This window comes from Enhydra lutris, unplaced genomic scaffold (assembly GCF_002288905.1).
Source record: "Enhydra lutris kenyoni isolate GAN:26980312 unplaced genomic scaffold, ASM228890v2 scaffoldscaffold14, whole genome shotgun sequence".
NCBI classification, from domain to species: Eukaryota; Metazoa; Chordata; class Mammalia; order Carnivora; family Mustelidae; genus Enhydra; species Enhydra lutris.
The window spans coordinates 38,472,774-38,491,059 of NW_019154098.1; the positions used below are offsets into that span (position 1 = coordinate 38,472,774).

Below are 18,286 nucleotides of genomic sequence, written 5' to 3' on the forward strand. Positions count from 1 at the left end.
AAAAGGCCCATTTAAAGAATTCTGAAGTTTACAATTATTAATACCACTTAAGATAAAACATTTTTAAAACAATGTCCAATCTCTAAATATTCCTAAAGTATGAATAAGGGTAAGATTTTATATTAGATTATCTGTGTTCAACTAAGAACTCTCTCAAGCCACTTTCTAATATTCTATGAAATGTCCCAACAGTATAATCACAGACACTATCGTTAAGTTTACTCAGATGGAAACTGGGTGTAGAGGAGATCCCTGCTGGATATTTGCAGAACTACAAAGGACTCTGGGGAAACTGTATCTTATTCTGTAATATTTTTTAAACTTTTACTAAATTTACATGCTGTCCAGAGATGCTTCTAAGGGAACATTCTGGCAAATATAAATTGTAATGAAAGAGTACCTATCTACCACATCAAAAATAATTTCAAAATAACCAATTTCTAACTCTCCTTTAAATTACAGTAAGGATACACACAGATTTATAATACCTACATAACCCACTAACTTGTCAACAGCTCTTGATCAAGATTATAAATACTTAGGGTGCCCGGGTGACTCAGTGGGTTAAAGCCTCTGCCTTCAGCTCAGGTCATGATCCCAGGGTCCTGGGATCAAGCCCTGCATCGAGCTCTCTGCTCAGCAGGGAACCTGCTTCCCCTTCTCTCTCTCTCTGCCTGCCTCTCTGCCTACTTGTGATCTCTGTCAAATAAATAAATAAAATCTTTTTTTTAAAAAAAGTTTACAAATACTTTACCTAGAAAAAGGAAAACCAATGCAACAGGAGTTGAAGTTGCTTCCACCAAGGATAGTTCATATATTCATAAACAGAATAAAAGCACTGAACATTGCAAACTAATAGTATGAACAGTAAGAATGTATAAAGCAGTTAAGTGTAACTACCAATAAAAATTTTAGCTGAAAGAAATGTCAACTTGAATAAGAAGACTTATACATCACACTAAATGAACAATTCAACATGCAGGGCCACCTTTTTAAAAAAAATCCAATTACAAAATAAAAATATCATCTGCATCTTAACACTTTGCAATATTCTTGAATTAACATAAATAGAAAAAACTGTCGATTTAGAAATATAAAAAACTCCTAGTAAGTTTTTAATAAAAATTTGTTTGCTAAATTAGGATTTGCAATGATGAAAGGCAAAAACTATAAAAATCACATACCAACTGTAAATGAGAAGGGAAACATAGTAATTGTGATGTAAAATAAATCATTTTTATGCTGTTCTTATCATAAGACACTCAGCGTAAGAGTACAACCAGCATGCTAAAGATACGTTCCTTTCTTAAAGGGACCAACAAAAAAATAAAAGTTAAGCATTACCTTCATGACAAAGTTAATCCATAAATATGTGGCTTTTCTTTCACCCATAATGAAGAAGCAGAAAGAGAAATTAAGGATCAATCCCATTTACAACTCCACCAAAAACTATAAGGCACCTAGGAATAAACCTAACCAAAAGGGTCAAAGACCCATACTCTGAAAACTATAAAACACTAATGAAAGGAATTGAATAGGACCAAAAGAAAAGGAAAAACATTCCATTTTCATGGTTTGGAAAAACAAATATTGTTAAAATGTCTATATGACCCAAAGTAATTTACACACTTAATGCAATTCCCATCAAAATAATTTTTCACAGATCTGGAATAAATAATACTAAAATTTGTATGGAACCAGAAAAGATCCTGAATAGCCAAAGCAATCTTGAAAAAGAAAAGCTGGAGGCATCACAATTCCAGACTTCAAGCTATATTACAAAGCTCTAGGGATAAAAACACTATGGTGCTGGCATAAAAACAAACACATAGATCACTGGAACAGAACAGAAAACCCAGAAATGAACCTACAACTATATGGTCAATTAATACTTGACAAAGCAGGAAGAAATATCCAATGGAAAAAAGACAGTCTATTCAACAAATGGTGTTGGAAAAACTGGAGAGCAACATGCAAAAAATGAAACTTGCCCAGTTTCTCAAACTATACACAAAAATAAATTCAAAATTGATGCAAGACCTAAATCTAAGGTCTGAAAACATAAAAATCCAAGAGAAGAACACAGACAATAATTTCCCTGACACTAGCCATAGCAACTTCTTTCTAGATATGTCTCCTGAGGCAAGGGAAACAAAAGCAAAAGTAAATAAACTTTTGGGACTCCATCAAAATAAAAAGCCTCTGCAGAGCAAAGGAAACAATCAACAAAACTAAAAGGCAACCTACAGAATGGGAGAAGGTATTTTCAAACAACATATCCAATTAAGGGTTAGTATCCAAAATACATAAAAAATCTTATACAACTCAACACCCAAAAAATGAATAATCCAATTTAAAAATAGGCAGAAGATACAAGTATACATTTTTCACTAGATGATATACAGATGGCCAACAGACACCTGAAAAGACACTCAACATCACTCATCATCAGGGAAATACAAATCAAAACTACAATGAGATACCACCCCATACCTGTCGGAATGGCTAAAATCAACAACACACAAAAAAACAACAGGTGCTGGCAAGGATATGGAGAAAGGGGAACTCTTGTGCACTGTTGATGGGAATGGAACCTGGTGCAGCCACTGTGGAAGACAGTACGGAGGTTCCTCAAAAAGTTGAAAATAGAACTACGCTACAATTCAGCAATTGCAAGACTAGGTGTTTACCCAAAGAATACAATAATACAAATTCAAAGGTATACATGCACCTTGATGTTAAAAAGCAGCATTATCTGCAATAGCCAAATTATGGAAATAGCCCAAACGTCCATCCACTGATGAATGGCTAAAGATGTGGTATACACACACATACAACGGAATATTACTCATCCATTAAAAAATGAACTCTTGCCATCTGCAACAACATGGATGGACCTAGAGGGTATTATGCTAAGTAAAATAAGTCAGAGAAAGAAACACCATATGATTTCATTCATATGTGGAATTTAAGAAACAAGACAAATGACCAAAGGAAAAAAAAAGAGGCAAACCAAGAAACACTCTTAACCACAGAGAGCAAACTGATGTTATCAGAGGGAAGATGGATGAGGGAATGGGTGAAACAAAATAGGTGATGGGGATTAAGAAGTGCACTTGCTGTAATGAGTACTGGGTATTGTATGAAGTACTGAATCACTCTATCGTACACCTGAAACTAATATTACACTGTATGGTAACTAAATGGAATTTAAATCAAAAGTTTTTTAAAAATTTAAATGATGAAAAAACATATATATAAAATAGTATAGCTGCTATGCATAATTATATACTGTTTTAAAAAATAAAGTTACAATGTTATTCAGCATTTCATTTCAAGCTATATACAGAAAATATCAGTGAAGTTAACATGTATTTGCATACAATGTTTATACTACCATTATATGTATTACCCAAAATGTGGGTACAACCCAAGTGTTCATCAATAAAAGAGTGGATTAACAAAAAATATAGTATATACACAGAATGTAGTATTATTCAGACTCAAACTATAAGCAAGCTTTACAGTACACTATGACATGGATGAATCTTACAGACAGTATCCTAATAAAATACAACAGTGAAATGGATATATACTGTGTGATTCCACTAATCTGAGATACTTAAACTAATCAAATTCACAGAGAGTGAAGAACAGTGGTTACCCAGGGACAGTGGAGAGACGGGAATTATTCTTTAACAGAGATTCAGTTTGGGTTGATGAGAAGATTCTGGAGATGGATGGTAAGGACAGTTACACAATTATGAATGTAGTTACTCTCCCTGAACTATATACCAAAAAATTGATCGAATGGTAATTTTTATATCAAACATATTTTACAAAAATAAAAAAAGTAAAACAGTTTTAAAAAGAGTAGTTAATTCACATACAGTAATACACTGGAACATCCAAAAACTAAGTAAAGAATGATTATAATGAGAGTTCTGCATTCAGAATAATGAACATTTTGGGAAGGAAAAGCCTTCAAGAGAAAAACATGGAATCAAATCTAGCAGATTAAAAATTAGAACTTCAGAACTAAAACTGCTTAGAGATTAAGTAAATCACTTCATTTCACATATGGGAAAAATGAAGTCCAAAAGGATAAAGGATTTCTTCAAAATTCCATATTGCTGGAACAGCAATATGATGCTTCATTTGATTTAGCTCATCTATTAGCTCATAATTTCACTCTGCCTTGCTTCCTCCATTTTCTCCTTCCCCTCTCCAAAAAAGTATGCTTGATTCTCCACTTATTCTTAAAGAAAAAACAAATTCTCTAAACACCATCTCTCCTCTAACCAACAGCAAGATTCCATTTCTCACTTTCAATAAGCAAGTATCTTGAAAGAAGCCTGGAGAATGCTACATTATTTTTTTCATTGTCTACTCATTCTTTAAACCCTCTAAATCTAGTTTCTGTTCATGTATCCACTAAAACAAAAAAAAACTCTGGAGTGAAATTGATAAGTATGTATTTTTCTTATGAAGAGAAATTAAATATTTTCTCTTCTTCCACTAACAATTTAACTGAGAAAATAAATTATTTTTTTCTGTTGCCACTTTACAACCACTGAGATGACTAAAATCAAAAAGACAGGCAGTAATAAATGTAATGAAGATGTGAAGAAATAAAAAATTCTATGGTATTAGGACAGGAAAACAATTTAACAATCCCTTTGGGAAAAAGTTCGGTAGTTCCCAAAAATGTTAAAAATAGAGTTACCATTTGACCACACAACTCCACCCCCAGGTATACTCCCAAAAGAAATGAAAACTTGCTATCACTCAAAAAACATACATTAATGTTTGTAACTACATTATTAATAGCCAAAAATGCCCATTTTTAAAAATTTATTTCTTTGAAAGACAAAGTGCACATGAGCATGCGTGCATGCTAGCAGAAGGGAGAAGAAGGAGAGAGAGAATCCCAAGCCAACTCCTGGCTGAGCAAGGAGCTGAGGCAGGGCTTGATCCCGTGACCCTGAGATCACTACCTGAGCTGAAATCAACAGTCAGATGCTCAACCAACTGAACTACCCAGATGCCCCAAAATGGCCATTCTGAAACACAAATGCCCATCAACAGATTAATGGATAAACAAAATACAGTATATTCATGTAATGGAATATTATTCAGCCATAAAAAAGGAATAAAATCCTGATACACTCTATGAAATGAATGAACCTTGAAAATATTATGCTAAGTGAAAGAAATCAGTCACGAAGGATCATATGTTGTATGATTTCATCTACATGAGATGTCCAGAATAGGTAAATACATATAAACAGAAAGTAGGCTGGTGGTTCTAAGGGGTAGGAGGCGAGGAGTTTAAATTGTGAGTGAATGCTAATAGGCAGAGGGTTTCTTTTTGGGATTGATGAAAATGTTCTGAAATTAGATAGAGGTGACAGTTGCATTAATTGTGAAAACACTAAATATTACTAATTTCTATTCTTTTAAAAAGGTGAATTTATGGTATGTAAATTTTATCAACAGCCATTATTTAAAAAAAGAAAACCTCAAAACATATCTAAAGTCTACTTTAACCATGACACTCATACTAGTTCCCCTGGTCCCCACACCACCCCCAAACCACTTAAACCTACTTTCAAGAATTTGGGTTGTATCTACCTTCATAGACCCTTTTATATCTGTGAACAATCTTTAGCATTTTGTTTTATTTACATAAATAGCATTATAGTTTTATATATATATATATATATATATATATATATATATATATATAATTATGCTTTCTTGTATTCCCACCAAAAATTACATTGTAGAAAGCTATCAATGTGAGCACATACAGATCTCTAGTTGTATTTATCTCCATATGCAAAATTTTCTCTGGAGCAGAGGTCAGCAAACCACAAGTCAAATTTCACTTAATGTCTATTTTTGTATTGCCTACAAGCTAAGAATAATTTTTACATATGAACACTTATAATCTGTTTGGTGATAGGAAACACTAAGCAGGAACCCCAATGAGGTGAAATGTTATGTCAAGAAAAAGAATCCCATTCTTCTCATTAGTAAAACTGAATTACAAAAAAAGACTATTACATTTTTAATTTTATCAACTCAAAATTTGTGGAAATTTATTCTCTTATTAACTAAGTACCTATACTACAACCTAAATTTTGCCTCCTGGCCCACAATGCCTAAAATATTTACTCTCTGACCCTTTAAAGAAAAGTTTATTGACCCCTGTTATAGGATATACACTGAAAATTGGGATAGATAGAATAAGGTAAATTTGTTTTCAAATATGTTAGGTCCTGCAAAAGTACTTTCCAAAATGATACCAATTTATACACCCACCAGCCACATATGAAAGCACCATTTCTCCAAATCCTGGAGAAAATTATTTTCTTGAGGTTGAAAATTACCAAATCTAAGAAATCCAAAGGATTTTCATACTACTATAATCTTCGTGATCACTCTGAAGCACATGCCATGGCTGATCCTTGTGAGGTAAAAAGGCCTTAAATTCATGTACTATTCTATAGCTTATAGGGTGCTTCCATGAATTTACTCATGTTTCAAACATCAGATGCTTTGCAATGACTTAGCTACATGATGCCATATATATTCAAAGGATGGCTTTACCAGTTAAATAAAGAAGATTTGGTAAGACATATGAAAGTTTCACCTGTGGGTTTTCTTCACACATCCATGTCAACTCTCCCAATTAATAAATTTCATTACATGAAATAGGTGCTACATACCATTTTATTATATGGTCAATACAGTTGAGTTTAGGTATATAAAATTAAAACTTGAGCATTTGTTTCAGTATTTAACTGAAAATTACTTAGGGTCTAAAATGCCACATACATGAAATACACATTTATATCCTCTATTGTAATATTTTAACACCATAATAGGAAAATTAATCTTGGTAAACCTCCTCAAAAGTCAGAGTAATTAAGCCAAGTAACATGAACTGCTATAAACTTTACGACAAATCAGTATTTTGAGTCAGTTCCAAATAGTACAAATATAAACTAAAACTCTCTACCAAATCCTGACCGTTTAAAAATGTACCAGGCCAGGGACGCCTGGGTGGCTCAGTTGGTTAAGTATCTGCCTTCAGCTCAGGTCATGATCCCAAGGTGCTGGGATTGAGCACTGCATCAGCCTCCCCGCTCAGCAGGGAGTCTGCTTCTCCCTCTGCCTGCTGTTCCCCCTGCTTGTGTATGCACTCTCTCTGACAAATAAATTCAAAAAAAAAAAAAAAAAAGTACCAGGCCAGGGGTGCCTTAGCGGCTCAGTCAGTTGAGCATTTGACTCTTGATTTCAGCTCAGGTTATTATCTCTCAGGTCTTGGGATCAAGCCCCTCACCCTCACCCACCGCCTCCTCCCACCACTCCCTGAGGCAGGCTCCAAGCTCAGCAGAGAGTCTGCTTCTCTCTCCTCTCCTTCTGACCCTCCCGCTACCCATGAGCTCTCTAAAATAAAAATTCGTTAAAAAAAAAAAAAAAGGACCAGGTCCCTAAAGAAGCATCAAAAATACAATGATATATTCAAGACTCAAGCCTTTACTTTTTAAAATATTCAATATTCTGGGGCGCCTGGGTGGCTCAGTAGGTTAAAGCCTCTGCCTTCGGCTCGGGTCGTGATCCCAGGGTCCTGGGATCGAGCCCCGCATCGGGCTCTCTGCTCAGCGGGGAGCCTGCTTCCTCCTCTCTCTCTCTCTGCCTGCCTCTCTGCCTCCTTGTGATTTCTGTCAAATAAATAAATAAATCTTTTTAAAAAAATATTCAATATTCTTTTTTTCGAGATTTTATTTATTTGAGAGAGAGAGCATGTACATGAGAGAGCATGGGGATGGGCAGGGAGAGGGAGAAGCAGGCTCCCCACTAAGCGGAGAGCCTGACTCAGGGCTCAAACCCAGGACCCCGGGCTCATGACCTGAGCCACAGGCAGCTACTTAAATAACTGAGTCTCCCAAGTGCCCCAAAATACTCAATATTCTTAATATCAATGACAAATTTTTCTACATATAATATTCCTGCTCTGCCCAACACCAAACCTCCTAGAACATTTGGCTTATCCATTAAACATAGCTCTACTCAAATTAACCAAAATACAAAAGACAACTAGATAGTAGTATGCATAAAAGCAAAAGACCTGGGGCACCTGGGTGGCTCACTGGGTTAAAGCCTCTGCCTTCGGCTCGGGTCATGATCCCAGGGTCCTGGGATCGAGCCCCGCATTGGGCTCTCTGCTCAGCGGGGAGCCTGCTTCCTCCTCTCTCTGCCTGTCTCTCTGCCTACTTGTGATCTCTGTCAAATAAATAAATAAAAATCTTTAAAAAAAAAAAAAAAGCAAGACGTTTTCCCAAAACATAACGTTATCTGGATTACACTGTAACTAACTTTTACATTACCCTGAAAATGTTTCTTCAAGACTTTATTTATTTATGTATTTATTTATTTATTTATTTATTTATTTATTATTTGAGAGAAAGACCAAGAGCATGAGCTGGGGGAGGGACAGAGGGAAAAGAGAGAGAGAATCCTAAGCGACTCCAAGCTGAGCACAGATCTGAATAAGAGGTTCAATCTCACAACCCTGAGGATCATGAACTGAGCCAGAAATCAAGAGTCAGACACTCAACTGACTGAGCCACCTACATTACCCTGGAAATTTAAGTGAGCTTTTAACATGGTAACAATAGTAGTAAACAACTATCCCAGTAACTTTTATCTCAGTATGGAGTACAATCATACTGGATCGGTGACCAATGGCTTTGGTGACCATTCTCCTTAAGGGCAGGATATGCCTTATTCATCTTCAATGCTGAGTGTCTGCAATATATAAAGAATCTACTATTTACCAAATTGATGACTCCTACCTAAGTAGAATACCTTGGAAAGATTAGTGAACTACCTAAAATTAGTCCTGTTTCAATAACAAGGCAAATATTCTCAACATTATAATCTGATATTCAAGTCATACTATTATAAAAAAAAAAAACCTCAGTGTAATAATTATGGGAGTAAATTAAAAGGCACAAATATAAAATATTACCTACATATCTAGCTTTCAAAATTACTTTCTCCTGCTCTCCATATGACATAAAATACCGTGGTGGATAATTTTAATAATGGCCCTAATGAATTACACTTTCCGGTGTCCACAGCCCTTTGCAACATGACAGTGTCACTCTCTCACCAAGGGAGTGGAGTTTCCTCTATCCTCTTAAAAATGGGCTTTGCATGGACTAGAAGAAACGTGTTTTTCTATGCTACATGGTTTGAAAACAAATTTCACCATCTTAAAACTACAGGCGGTGTAAAACTTATATTTACATTGGTTTCCTTTTATTCTACAAATATGCAAGTATTTAAGAACTTTGAAACATGGAACAATGAAGCATGAACCAGTAAAATCTACTTTTGGATTCCTCTAATTGTGGAGTCCTTTACATGAATTTAGTGTATTTTTAGTTCTTATTCTTGAATATGTTTGTAAAGTTTTCTTTAAACTCTAAAAGAATTTGATTAGATATATGCTATCTCCACTTTGACTATAGTTCTGTGTTTGCTTTGCAAAAACACTTATTACTCAACATTTGAATTTATCTTTATGTACCTACAATGGGATATTTTTATTGTTGTTTTTTGAGAGTGCACGTGTGCATGCACAACAGGGGCAGAGAAGGGGGGCACAGAGAGGAAGAAAGAGAATCTTAAGCAGGTTCCGTGCTCAGTGCAGAGCCCAATGCAGAGCTGGATCTCATAACCCTGAGATCATGACCTGAGAGGAAATTGAGAGTATGATGCTTAATCAACTGAGCCACCCAGGCACCCCTGGGATGTATTATTTACCAAGAAAATAAGGGAGAGCTCAGTAAAGCCTACAATAATTAATGCTATATAACCCAATTTGACTCATTAAGCATTCTCTCTTTGTATCCAGAAATTAACATGAATTCAGTTAAGAGGAAAGAAACGACCAAAAAAAAGTGTTAAACCTTCTTTATAAAGCATTGTCTCACAAAAATGTTCCCCTCAAAGAAATCATGAGTCTTTAAAACATTCTTATAAACTAAGTATTCCTTCACACTACTTATAATTATCATTGATGACAGATAAAATTTTCATAAACAGGGCGCCTGGGTAGCTCAGTCCTCTGAGTGACCAGCTCTTGGTTTCAGCCCAAGTAATGATTTCATGGATCATGAGACTGAGCCTGCATTGGGCTCCACTCTCAGCAGGGAGTCAGTGTGAAGAGTCTCTCCCTCTGTCCCTTCTCACTTCTAAAATAAACATTTTTTTAAAAAATCTTCAAAAACCATAATTAACATTATAAACCTGTAGGTGTATTATAAACATATACACGTATAAACATCAAGCTAATCCCAAATAATTGAGTAACTTTAAAATAGGTACACTTTCATTTAATTATGTTGAATAATGAATATATCCATTATGTATCATTTAAATCTCATCTTATGGGGGTACTAATTCCATGAAGTGACAAATCTAAGAAAAAAGATACTTAATTTTCCCAAAGCCAAACATACTAATAAACAAGAAAATTCACTTTTCCTACCTTAAGATAGCAGTGTGCATAGCAATAATGAAGCAGATTATCAGAAGGCTGAGTAAGGCTGCTGACCACATGCACCAACTGTTCAGCATACATTGGCACAGAATGTTCCAGATTAATTTTATCCACTAATATCTGAATGGATGGCAAAGGCCGAAGAGACTGGAAATTTGTAGCATTCAGGAAGTTACTTGAGTTCTGGAAAATAATAAAGTTCACTTTATAACTCAGGAAAACAGTGACTAACGTGCAATGCCCCCACACAAGCCTCAGACGGCACATTTTGCAATGTTATCAAATCAATCTAGAAATGATGATTTTCTATGGGACTCTCTTACCATAACCAAATACAAATGTCTTCTATATATTTTTAAGTATGTCCTAGATTTCAAAAAAATGCATATTTACTGTAAAAATTTTTGCTGCCCATTTGGTTAAACTTTTTATTTTTCAACCAACTGGGATAGTTCATTATGTGCTCCTCAGTACATTGAATGGTATTTTCTTAAGCTCAACCATTCCCAAATATTGACCTAGATATCCCAGAGCCACCCACTAGTTGTCTTCTTGTCCTTTATTCACATTTAGATGATGAAGGGACTAAGAAGACTATTCCAGACAGTTTCACAGACACAAGAAGCAAAACCCGCAAGGAGGAATAACTTCTGATCCATATCGTATCTACAAAACATATTGTATCTAACAATACATACGTTAAAACCTCATAAAATCCTAAGAATCTCAAGTTAGGCTTGGTACTTTCAGTGTTACAGAACCTCTCTAAGCTTCCAAATAAATGCAAGTAGGTATCAAGATGTCTACAGTATGAACCCTGATTAGCAAACTACCCCTGCTGGTCCTAAAACTAACTTACTTCCTTAAAATGCCATACTGTCATTCGCAACAAGAAACAGTATGAACTAAGATGTACATGAAAATCTGTGGGAGAGAGGTTTCACTGTTCTTTCTGTCTTCCATTGTCACAACAACTGGGGAGCAGTACTAGCACTTAGCAGGGTAAAGACTGGCTAAAGATAGTAAATGCTACACAATACTTTCCAAGTCCAAAACGCCAAAAGTGCCATTACTGAGATACACTGGGCCTAAAATCGACTAAGTTGAACATACTTGTTTGAACATGCTTTTTTAACTTTTTATTAATAATTGTTAAACCACTACTTACTAAAGCAATTGCTCTTTTAAACGACTTTACTTTGGATTATTAAGGTATAACATATGGTAAAGCACACAAATCTTAAGTGGAGAGCTCAATAAAATTTTACATCTGTAACCACCACGCATTTCAGGCACTCTACAATATATCCCTTCTCAGGCGATAGATCGGCTGACTCTCTCCAGAGGCAGCCAATATTTGCACTGCAATCACCACAGACTAGTTTTGCCTGTTCGTGAACATTATGGAATTATACAGTACATGCTCCTGACTGCCTGCTTTAATTCAACATGCCATCTGTAAGAACTATCTATGTTGTTCCATTCATGGAGTTAACACTCATTATTATAAAACAGCTATTTCTAATAATATTTCTTGCCTTAAGCTCACACTTTCTGGTATTAAAACAGCTACACTCTATTTTCTGTGATTTGCATTTAAATTGTTTTCCATCTTTTTATTTCTGAAGTGTGTTATAGTTTTCAGTTCCAGAATGTGATTTGGTTGTTGTTGTTTTTTTTTTAATAGATTGAGGGCTTTTCTGAAATCTTCCACTTTTTTGTCTCTTTCTTTTTGTCTCTTTCTTGAACTCATTACTCATAGCTGCTTTGAAGTTAATGTCTAATACTGACATGCTTTTTCTCCGCTGAAATTTTCCCAAGATGATTGCTTTACCCAGCAACATAACAATTACAAGTGGACAATATGGAGCAAATACACAACATGAAACTATCGTATCACAGTCAATTCCCTGTCATACTTCCACAAGTTCTTATTTAAAGTTAGGACATTTTTATTTCTATAATCATCATTATGTACATATCAAAAGAAATACAACCAAAAGAAACTAAAGATAACAAATAATACTTTATTATGTATATGGCAAACTCAGAAAGCAATGGCCTAATCAAGTGAAGCATCTAATAAGTCCTCATTAACAATAAAGTAGTAATTACTGTGTTCCTAATATGTGCAAATGGCTTATATGCATTATCTCATCTAATACTAAAAATAATTCTAAGAGCTAGCTACTGTAAGGGAACAGCTCTGTGCCAACAACCTGACAATCTTACACAAATCCGTGCAGACCACAAAGCAAGATGTAGCCACAGCCGACTTAAGCCTTGGGAGAACATCCCATTACTCTCACAACACATCAAGATAGGAGGACTTGCAGAGCTTCTAAAAGACCATGTCTCACCTTCTTTTGAGGGAAACTGCAATGAGACATTTTCTCATCAGCATCCCACATTCAGGTGACATATGGGGTTTCCACTTACTATTCTCAATGTACAGCTATAATCTCTATAATTGCTTAGATAACACATGGAATTGAATCCTTGACAAAGGGTATTCTGCTTAATGGTATGCTGTACATGTGTGCTGCAGGTCACTTTGGCCTTCTGGTTTCAAGACTGTCCTGAAAGGGACACAACAAGCTGACACGATTAATGATTTGCTTTTATGTTTACAATGTAAGTAATAAACTACCTGAATCCATCTAGGCTTACTGCTTCTTTACCAGCTCAATCTGTCAGCCCACTTGACAAATGTTTTGCTTTGTTGTTTTTCAGAAACAGGTTTAGAGATACAAAGCAAAGTGTCATAGTTTGTATATGGACTGACTTCTAGACCCATGCTCTCTTCACCATTTCTTGATATAGCCTTAGCTTGAGGTTATTTATATATAATATATATGTAGACACATATACACACACATAAGAATTAACAATCATAGTTACATTGTTTTAACATCACCATGGATGATTATATAAGGACATATTCTTTTACTCTATCATCTCCTTCTTACAGTATCATAGAACTTGCAAATATGCATGTATGAGAAAAAAAAGTAGTAAACTGCAAAATATACCTTTTCTCCCATAATGACAGGGAGCAAATGGTCCAACAAGTTGAATTCAGCCATGAAAATAGTGAAGGTACATTTGAGCAGAGTAACACTTGTATGTCGAGTAGGAATATATTCCTCCAAAGATGCCACTTCTTCAGGATTCAGTATTGTTTCATTTTCATCCTTAATATCTAAAATGAAATAATGAAAATTTAATAAAAAATATTTTTAAATAAGTGTATTAATTGGTTCCCAAATTTTAAGGACAAATTATATTTCTCTTTTCAACAATGAAGCAACTGCAAAATAATGTGTTACCTTTAACAAATTTAAGTTATACCCATAAGTTACTGTAGAATGTAAATATGTCTTTACTATAAAAAATTTATATTTGATTTTAAATTACTTTTAAATATTTTAAAGAAATTCTTAATCTCTTTTGTTAAAAGAATAACAGCTTCTATTGATAAAAACACCATTAAGATGATGCAAAAGCAAGCAACAAATAGATGATATTTGCCACAGATAGATGGATACAGATATCAATACAAAGGACCCACAGCATACTAAAAATTTTTTAATGTAAAACCTCTCAAAAAACCAATAATAAACAACTGAATAGAAAAATGGGCTACAAAGCCTTGAACAAGCAAAGGATGGTATTTTTAAATTGCCAAAAATCCTTTGGAAAGCTAGATAACACCATTAGGCATTAGATAAGTGCAAATAAAGTCACAGGACAGCATTACTGACCCACTAGAATGGTTAAATACCCACTAGAATGGTTAATACTAAGTGTTGGCAAGCATGCAAACCAAACATCAGCAAACCTTTTACATAAAGAGCCATTTAGAAACTATTTTAGTTTTTGTGGGCCATATAGTCTGTCACAACTACTCAACTCTTCCACTGTAGCACAAAAGCAGCCACAGATAATACCAAACTCTATGAGCATGATTATGTCCCAATAAAACTTTACCTGTAGAAAGTGAAAATTAAATTTCATATAATTTTCATGGGTCATAAAATATGATTCTTTTATTTTTTCCTAACTATTTAAAACACAAAACCCACTATCAATTCATGTGCTGCATAAAGAGGCAGTAAGTCATAGTTTGCCAGCCCTGGCAATTAAAACTCTCCAAACCACTGATAAGAATGTAAAGTAGTATGGGGCGCTTGGGTGGCTCAGTGGGTTAAAGCCTCTGCCTTCAGCTCAGGTCACAATCCCAGGGTCCTGGGATCAAGCCCCATTTCAGGCTCTATGCTCAGCAGAGAGCCTGCTTCCCCCTCTCTCTCTGCCTGCCTCACTGCCTACTTGTGATCTCTGTCTGTCAAATAAATGAATAAAATCTTTGAAGAAAAAAAAAAAAAAAAAGAATGTAAAGCGGTTCAACCACTTGGGAAAACAGTTTGTAAATACCTCCTAAAAGTGAACATATGCAATCCTTTTATCTGAGTGATTCACTCATACATGCCCAACAGAAAGGAGTACACATGTTTACCAAAAGGCATGTACTAGAATGTCTGTGGCATCACTGCCATAGTTAACCAAAACCTAGAAACTAAATACTCAACAGTAAAATGGATAATTGGCGGTATATTCACACAATGACACACTACATCATAATGAAATGAATCTCATAAACAAGCTAAAGCCAGAGAGAGAACATACATATTTTGTGATTCCATTTATATGAATTATAAGCTCAGCAAAAACTAAATCCAAGAAGATAGAAGTAGAGAGAGAAGTTACTCTCAGGGTCAGAGGAGTAAAGACAAGAGAGCACAAAGGGGACTTCTGGAGTGCTACCAAGGTTCCATTTCTTGAACAGTTACATAGATGTGGTTAAGTTTGCAAAATTCACAGAACTGTGCCCTTAGATTTTGTGCTTTCCAATATTTCCAATAAATAGCTTTTAAAAAGTGGAAAACTAAGTACTTAAGATGTAATATATATGTACTCATTTACATGCAAACATGTATGCAGAAGCAGCCCTCACTTTGCATAGTTCTGGCATACATCAGTTTTAGTTATCCTGTTTTAGTGAAAAAATGCCAGTTCCCCCAAAAAAGTTCAAATATCAGTTGCCACTGTAAAAATGTGTAAAGTATAAACCTTACTGCAAGTTCTTCAACCCACAAATCATAACATCAGATATGCATCATGATCAGTGACCTATCCAGTCACTTCTTTCAAAGTCCGTCAGGTTGGGTTACTGGTATCTCTTATCTGTTATCTAACTCGTGCACAGACAGCAAAGCATGCAGTTGTGGTGCCTCCTTGGTTACCAGTGATAAACCCATGTGACATCTCACAAAAATGGGTAAATGGAAAAGAACCAGCAATCAAAAAGGAAAGTACAGCAAAGAAACAAAGACTGATAACAAACAAGGAGTTACAGAAGAAACAGCTGACTGTCGTAATAGCAACACTGTACCCTTGGAGAGACTCCTGACATGCAGCTAGGGGAATTAGTGAAGACAGACTAATGTCGATGAGGAAAGTGGCTGTGATAAAAAGAATGAAGATGTCTGAAGAAGTCCCAGAGGAAGTGATATAAACAAAATACTTCCCATTAAAGGAACTCTCAGTGGTTTTTATGACACTGAAAATGTATGGGAATCTGATCCAAACAGAAATACAACAATCTGCCCAAGTGTCAGAAAGACAGTCCTCTATATTGTAAGTTATCAGACAAGGAAACAAGCACCATTTAAAATACTTTTAAGGGGCAACTGGGTGGCTCAGTGGGTTAAAGCCTCTGCCTTCGGCTCAGATCATGATCCCAGGGTCCTGGGATCAAGCCCCGCATCAGGCTCTCTGCTCAGCGGGAAGCCTGCTTCCTCCTCTCTCTCTGCCCGCCTCTCTGCCTACTTGTGATCTCTGTCTGTCAAATAAATTTTAAAAATCTTTTAAAAAAATAAAATAAAATAAAATAAAATACTTTTAAGTTTGTTTTGGTTTTATTTTTAACTAAAACTCTTACTTTACTATTCCCTTTAGTATTTTCTTCATTTCTATATACAGTCATACCAATAGAGAGCTTTTAGCATTTTGACAAAAATATCTGAAAGTGTGAAACAATTTCAATTTTGTCCCACTGATTATGACCACCTTCCATGATTTCAGCTGGCACATTTTTATGGTTCCTAATTACCACGGAAAGTGAGAACTATCTGTATATCAAAATAAGTGAGCTAACAGCAGTATATATACATATATATGTATATGTATATATACAGTTTATATACATATAGATATGTATGTATACAGTTTATATAGATATATAGATACACAGATACATATACAGATATATAGATATATAGATATGTGTGTGTCACATTCTTGAGACGATAAACTGCTTCAGATAAAAATTCATGTTATATATACGTGTGTTTGTATATATGTATGTAGGGAATCATTCTACTGTCAAAAAGACTAATTATAACCATTCTTTTAGCAAAAAAACCCTCTGAACATAAGACTGGTACTGAGGCTCTCAGAGACTACTACACTTTCCAGTATCCCTGCTGCTAGGTATAGGGACTTGTTACTAAGTTCTGGTAAATAGGATGACTGAGCCGTATTATTAAATGAAAGCACAATAACTACCATTTTCTCTTGCCCCACTTTTCCTGTTGATTCAAATTAGATATTGCAATAGTGGGCCAACACTGACCACACAGATGAGATATATCTCAAAGAATGGTAGAATAATAAGACAGAAAGAATTCTGGGTCTAAAGACAACCTCAAGGAACATTTACCTTAATCCACTAGAGCACCTTACTGTCTTGGATTTTCACATGAGAAAAACAAATTAGGTATTGATTTTTGTGTAAACCTAAGTTTTCATTTTTCTGGGATAAATGCCCACAAGTACAGTTGCTAGGCTATTAGTTACAGGCAATAGTTATAGTTTTAGTAGTTAGTAGTTAGTAGTTACAGGTAGTTACAGGTTTAGTTGTTAAAGAAACTGACAGTGTTTTCAGAAGTGGCTGTATGTTTTACATTCCCAACAGCAATGATGAGTGACGTAGTTTCTTCACATTCTCCCCAACATTTGGTACTGTCACTGTCTTTTATTTTAACCATCTCATATACACTATTCTAGCCCTTTTATGATGTCTGGGATGAAGTAGGCATGCAAGCAAAGTATAAGAAATGACTACAGAAACATGCCAAGCACTTCTTATGCACTAGACACAATGTTACATGCTATTTACATGCACTGATCTTTGGAAGTTGGTCCTACCAGTGTAATACTTAGGTAACAGTAAATTTGCTATGACAAAATTCAAATAAAGTTTGAACAGCAGAAATTTATTTCATATAACAATCTAAAGAGATGACAGTGCTACCATGCTACCAAAGACCCAGGTTCTTGCTCTTATTGCTGTTATCCTCAGCATGCAACTTTCGTTTCAGGGTCAAAGATGGCAGCTCCAGCTCCAGCCATTATAATTTTTTTCCACCCAGAAGGAAGGGTAAAGAAAAAAAAGGAAGGTATGTGTATTTCCTTTTAAAGTCACAGCCCCAAAATTCACTTAACTAAAGTTCTGCTCCCATCCCAGTAGTCAGAACCTCAAGTCCTGTGACTATACTTGGAATGTGTTATTTAATTTTATCATAAGAACTGCTATTATAGGGGGCACCTGAGTAGCTCAGTGGCTTAAGCCTCTGCCTTCAG

General features: G+C 35.2%; 1 protein-coding gene across 5 annotated transcripts in view; it reads right to left on the bottom strand.

Moving 5' to 3' along the window:
- LOC111146810 (vacuolar protein sorting 13 homolog B) overlaps positions 1-18,286 on the bottom strand; it is a 755,552-nt gene that overhangs the window by 638,057 nt on the left and 99,209 nt on the right. For all 5 annotated transcript variants that reach the window (XM_022502501.1, XM_022502502.1, XM_022502500.1 and 2 more), the window contains 2 exons: positions 13,615-13,784; positions 10,571-10,765 (listed from right to left, as the gene is read on the bottom strand). In XM_022502501.1, the coding sequence (XP_022358209.1) occupies positions 10,571-10,765; positions 13,615-13,784 (365 nt within the window). The remainder of the gene's footprint in view (positions 1-10,570; positions 10,766-13,614; positions 13,785-18,286) is intronic.